General features: G+C 34.2%; 1 protein-coding gene across 2 annotated transcripts in view; it reads left to right on the forward strand.

The window, feature by feature from the left end:
- Positions 1-1,812: 1,812 nt before the first annotated feature.
- Positions 1,813-6,151, forward strand: part of LOC117108734 (uncharacterized protein C2orf42-like) — a 15,230-nt gene continuing 10,891 nt past the window's right edge. For both annotated transcript variants that reach the window (XM_033250869.1, XM_033250861.1), the window contains exon 1: positions 1,813-1,955. In XM_033250869.1, coding sequence (XP_033106760.1) covers positions 1,943-1,955 — 13 coding nt within the window. In that variant the 5' untranslated portion in view covers positions 1,813-1,942. The remainder of the gene's footprint in view (positions 1,956-6,151) is intronic.

Below are 6,151 nucleotides of genomic sequence, written 5' to 3' on the forward strand. Positions count from 1 at the left end.
AGCTGTGATATGACAATATCATGCCCATATATAATGGAGAAACTTAGTAGTGTTGTTGACTGCATTAGTCTATTAGAAGTGACCATAGATATAGTTGTTTACACACTTGACTATTACTTGAGGTTGTTTTTAATGTGCTGGATTGGTTTTTTTAACCTCTTGCATTTCTAACTATGGAACTGTGAAACAGTGGGGTGTTGTTTGTTACCATGCAGATATTCAATAAAAAGAAACAAGATTCAAATTAACCTGCTGGTGGTATATAAATTCTTGAGTTTTGGAAATAAGATATGATATAATATATCTATCATTTATTTTTCCAATAGTTTACGAATACAGTACAGTCAGAAAATTCAAGCAAATCTGCATGAAAAATACACACAAAAGGTCTTTCACATCACAAAGCCAAATAAAACAAACTATTTTACAAATATTAATACTTCAATAGACTACAGTTTGCAATCATTTATTTTTTTCAATAGTTTACGAATACAGTACAGTCAGAAAATTCTGCACGTAAAATACACAAAAGCCTTTCACATCACAAAGCCAAATGAAATATATTATTTCACAAAAAATAAATTACTTCAATAACTTCGCATTGCTTGGCCTCCAATTCAAGGCTACATTACAGACTTGGGGTGGTCTACTCCTTTAGCAGGGGTCCCAAATTGGAAGAAGTCCCTTCTGTGAGATCTGGTTAACTAAACTAATTCCTCCATGGTTAAATGAGCCTTAACATATTTAATTTTGTCTTGCTGCTGTGCATGGTGTGGATACCCATCGGCACTGACTTCTGTGAGACAATTGATGACATGAATTTGCACTTCTGTGAGACAATGATAAAATGTATTTGCAGGAGATGGGTTTTATTTTCCGGAAGATTCTTGCCAAGTGCAGGAGGCCATCCTGATTTCTGTGAGACTAGTTCCACAACTTCTGGGAGACTTGGAACCCCTGCATTTACCAGCGACGAGTAGCAGTCGTGTAAAAATGTATCAAAAAAGATAAACAAATACAGTAAAATGTGCCAGATAAACTTGGATATCGTTCTTTTGTTTTAATTAAAAATATAATAATAATTTTAAGCATTAGAGGATTGTATTGTTAATGGTGTGATGGAGTGGCTATGTAGAAAAGATCTTATAATAATGTCTACAATATCATAGTTTAACGTGGTTAATCTCGACCCGGCATTTGCTTTATTGAATAAAATGAAATGCAAAAAACAACAAACATTTCCTTATCTTATTATGAATTTCACTGAATATAATCATGAAAATTTTATCTTATAATTGTTAATTGCTTTTTATGACTACAGTATTTTTTATTCTGAATTTTGCTAAAATTTTTAAAAATCCAAAATCAAAAACACTACTATTCAATTCAATTTAATTCAAGGTAATCTTTATTGCACTTTGTACAAAAAAGGAAGTTTAACAATCAAAATCAGAAAGACGTAAACAAAATAAATATCAGACAAAAATTTAATTAACAATTCTAAATAATCTTAATAATTTATGAAAAATGTCAAAAAGGTAAAATTCAGAAAAATTTTATATACAATTAGGTAATTATTAACTATTTCCTTTCTAGTCTGTTATCCTAACTTTTGATTACTTTTGTTGTTGTTGTTTGGCAATTGTTATACAAGAAACAACCGAAAAAATTGTGTAAAATACCTTGGACTAATGTCGTCTGCTTCTTTCTGCTCATAATTGACATTGAACCAATCACAGTTTACGTCAGTTAAATACTTGCCACATGATTTTTTATATCCAATGGCGTTCTTTCTTCTTCGAGTTGTTGTCTTGCAAGTCAATATGGCGCGAGCCAATACACACTATTGAGGCGTCAAAACATCAACATTTCCTGACGAAACGAGTGTGTTCTTCCCGTAGTAAGTGGACATAGAGCTAATGTTTCTACTTGTAATTATGTTATGAACATTTCAGGTAAGAATATATATAATAATAATGTGCTTATATGTGTATATAAGGTGATAAAAAATGCTCATCAGCCTTTTTATTTTGATGATAATCATTTTCTGATAGACCTAGGCTTAGCCTAGGGCCAGCCTAACTAAGAGGCCTACTGTAGGTACCTAGGCCCCTAGGTAGGATGCCTGCCCTAGCTAGGCTAGGAGGCCTAGGGCCTAGCTAGCCCCTAGGCCTACACAGGCTGTCTAAGCCTTCGCTTGGGCATGAAGCCAGAATAGTTTTAGGCCAGGTTGCTAATGCACTTTTTTAGCCCTAAACCTAGCCTAACCTTTAACATTATTAATAATAATAGCAAGACTGCAGTTGAAGCTAGGTTAGCCTTCCCTTAGGCCTAGGGTTAGGGTGGAGTACTAAAAGTGCATTACCGCCTAGGCCAGTCCTACCTAGCCTTGATTCCTAGTCCTGTATTGCATTTGCAAGAGTAATAATGGGTGGGGGGGGGGCCAGGGCACAGTGCGCGGTGGCAGCAATGGTGGCACCAGCGAATACAGATCATTTCGTTCGCGCCTGCATTTCGGTCGTGCCCTATTGTTATGCATTTCGGTCGCGGTTCACAGCCGCGGTATGGAACGCCGATGTACAACCTACAGCTTATTGCAATGTTTTTCGAAAGTAAATTCGGTAGGAAGCAGGTCAACTCGGCCACAAGTCAACTCGGCCACAGTCAACTCGGCCACAAGTCAAATCGGCCACAAATTGACTCGGCTTTGGAAACCCGCCCTTGGAAACTTGCCCCATAAAAAAATGTACACTTCCTAGACCATGCAGTCTTCAAAATAAAAATTGTAGCCTTTGGTAATCAACTACATTTTCCACATACATAGAAATTTTTAAAACTTTATTAAAAAAACCTAAACCATAATTCACCACTATTATAGACACTTTTTGACAAAAACGAAAAATTACGACTTTGTTACCCAATGAGAAGTGTTCTAATATAGACAATGGGTCGTGTTTCATATTATTTGTTATATTTTTATTATTCATTATTTTCACTTGACTTGCATAAATAGTTTTGTTCGCAGCACTTCACTTGCAACTTGCAATTTCTAGTTTATAATTAAAATGAAATGTAAATATTCCAGTTTCTGCATCCTTTTTCTTCAATATGATTTTTAAAATGAAGTACACAGTATATTTTAGTAAAATTCTGACCATTGTCTCATCGTCGTGAGATCGTTGTATACATTTCTTCACACTGTACTCTTATTCAACAGAGAAAACCCGCCACTTACAGAATGGAATAAAATCTGACAATTGTAACATTAACAATTTAAGCAATAAATAATTAAGAAAAACACATATATTAATGTTTAATTTTGTTCACGTTAAAACACTGACATAAAACATGAGTACATACTGTAGCAGGGGTTTATTTATGAATTTGAGTAGCAGGAGAAATTTGAAAATTTGAAACAGGAGAGTTAATTAAAAAAGGCAGGGGTATAGGGGGCCACCTAGGCCCCCATTAGGGTCCAGGGGCAGAGCCCTGGTGGGGGTATCAGAGTCAGTATCCGGGGTTTTAGAGTTTTTTAAGCTCATTTGATGGCATTTCTCTACATCATTTTAAAAAAAAACCAGTTTTTCAAAATCAACTACTGAGCTGTAAAAAGTTGATATTTTTACATATTCTTCATAGGCCTAGTCTTAGCCTAGATGCTGTAAAACCAGAATTGATTGATTTCGGCCCTTTTCGCGACATTAAACTTTCGCGAATCGCAAAAGGCCTAAATTTTATTCATGTGAGGAATATTATACAATAGCTGAAAATATTGTATCGTAACTGTGTAGGCTACAGTAGCTAGGCCTAGGCTAGGCGCCATAAGCCTGCCGCCTACCTCAGCTGCTAGGACCAGGACTTAGCTGGCTATCCCAGGCACAGATAAGAGACAAGTTTTACACACATACAGTACTCACTTATATGATATTCCTAAATTTTGTATGGTATTCAAGTATCCTACAAAATGAACAATGTTTTTCAATGTTTTATTAACAAATTATTTTCCTGTAGGCCTAATATTGATTCAAACACATTGATAATGATGACTGAAGATTGTGGTACATGGTACGAAAATTAGTTTCCATTTGAACTTCTTCGCTGCACACAATGGTTGCACATGTGCAGTCACATGCAGTGATGTTCAGAACTTCCTGATCAGTATATACTTACTGCTCAGTAGGTTAGAATAGGCCTAGAATTTACGAATTTTTCGAGTTCAACATCTGTATTTAAGGACAGAATATTGATTCAACATTTAATAAAATCACCAAAACAAATTAAAAATACAATTTTTATAATGCTGAAGTTGTTAACTTTTCACAAACATGTTGCAATTTCTGGGGATTCCCCATTTAGGTCTATGCCCTATCTGCATTGCATCGTCCCTAGGTCGGTTGAAGAAAAAAATCTAAGGAGAGCAAAAAATAGTTCTAAAATTTACGCAGATATATCAAAAGGAATGTATACCTCATTGGAAAAGAAATGTCTTGTGATGTGAATTGAGACGATTTTAGTTTGCTTTGCCGTTTTAATCATTGTATTATCTATGATGACTCTGAAATTCTGAGTGTAAACAACATTCAATAAGTTGGTTCACCTTGCTACCTCTGCCACCGAGTATAAACGAATATGAGTGTTGTTTTTCTTTGTATTATCTATCATTTCCGAAATATTTATTTCATCACAAAGAGGGCTAGTAAAAAAACAAACATTCTGATAGTGTGATATTAAACGGGAAGAGCATTTACTAATTATCTTGTTTAACATACATGTATAAAAATAAAATGAAAATAAAAGGTTCATAGTCTTACACAAATCAATTTTAAAATGACGATCTGTTTTTTTTTTCTTCTTCGCGGAAAAAAACCCGGAAGCCCAATGTACGAAAGAAAAGTTGGGCGATGTATTGTATGTCGTCATTACCAGAGCATATGGTGGAGGAGAAATTTCTCGTATCTTATTGGCTAACATGTGATTTGAAAGTTAAACATGGAGTCTGAAAATTGGTAGAAATTTTAACGAACTTTCAACAGGAAAGAATATTGAAATGAGTGCATACTATTGTCTAATATTTTCAAATTAACTTCGTGTAGGTAAATAAGGTTCTTTATAGGCCTATTGCGTTATTTATATTGGTGGTTTTTGTATTAATTTTTGTACCCCATTGATTGAAGTATTGATCGAATACGCCGGCCGCCGGCTTCTAAATAAACCACTGCTGTAAACCTAATCATAAAAAATTGAAATATAAAACCACATTAGGATTTTTTTAAATGTTAAAAATTTATTTTAAATCCGACTAAAATCAAATGAATGCACGATGGCATGCATTTCGATACTATTTTCTTTAGAACCACGCCCAAGAATTAGGCCTACGTTAAAATTAGGTGGGGTGCAGCATCTAGTATCGATTATCCACAATAGGAACAATTGGTATTGTTGAATGACAGACTTCAGTCCTTCATATTTGTTCGACCATTGGGGGCTATGTCTGAAACCCGTCAGTGACAAGGGTACATCCAATGATGTGAATCACCAATGACATGTCGGTCCTTATCAAATATTTACTTTAATAATACTAATTAGTCATAATAACGATAATAAAGGTAATAATAACAACAATATTAATAGTAATATTTATTTTAACAATACTAATAGCAATAATATGGTAATAATAACGATATTTAAATATCTATTTTAATTATACTAATTAGTGATAATAACATTGAAGGTTATAATAGCAATAATAACAGCAATAATAAATTAAAGATAACATTTATTTTTATAATAATAGTAATACTAATTAGTAATAATAATAATAACTAGATTTGAACTCGTCACTGAGGACGAATTCGGTGATCCGCCGTACTTTGACCCTCAGGAAGCGCGCGTGGTGCTGATTGAAAAGTTTCATAATATGCTAAAATATGCTGTAATTAGTTTTTTAAAAAAGAATAATTTTGAGCATTTTAAAAGACTTACGCATGCATACACGCACGTCTTGACGCTGGAGAGCACGGTAATGTCACAAAGAGTGACTCCTGACTGTCAGGAACACAAAATATGTAACAACGCGTAATTTCCAGCTTTAGTATGTGCTGTGTGCGTGGAAATGAAGGTACGGCGGGTAAATTATGGAAAGTTTTAAAAT

Source organism: Anneissia japonica, unplaced genomic scaffold, assembly GCF_011630105.1.
Source record: "Anneissia japonica isolate Jap-2015-1 unplaced genomic scaffold, ASM1163010v1 scaffold26_len2425191_cov177, whole genome shotgun sequence".
NCBI lineage: Eukaryota > Metazoa > Echinodermata > Crinoidea > Comatulida > Comatulidae > Anneissia > Anneissia japonica.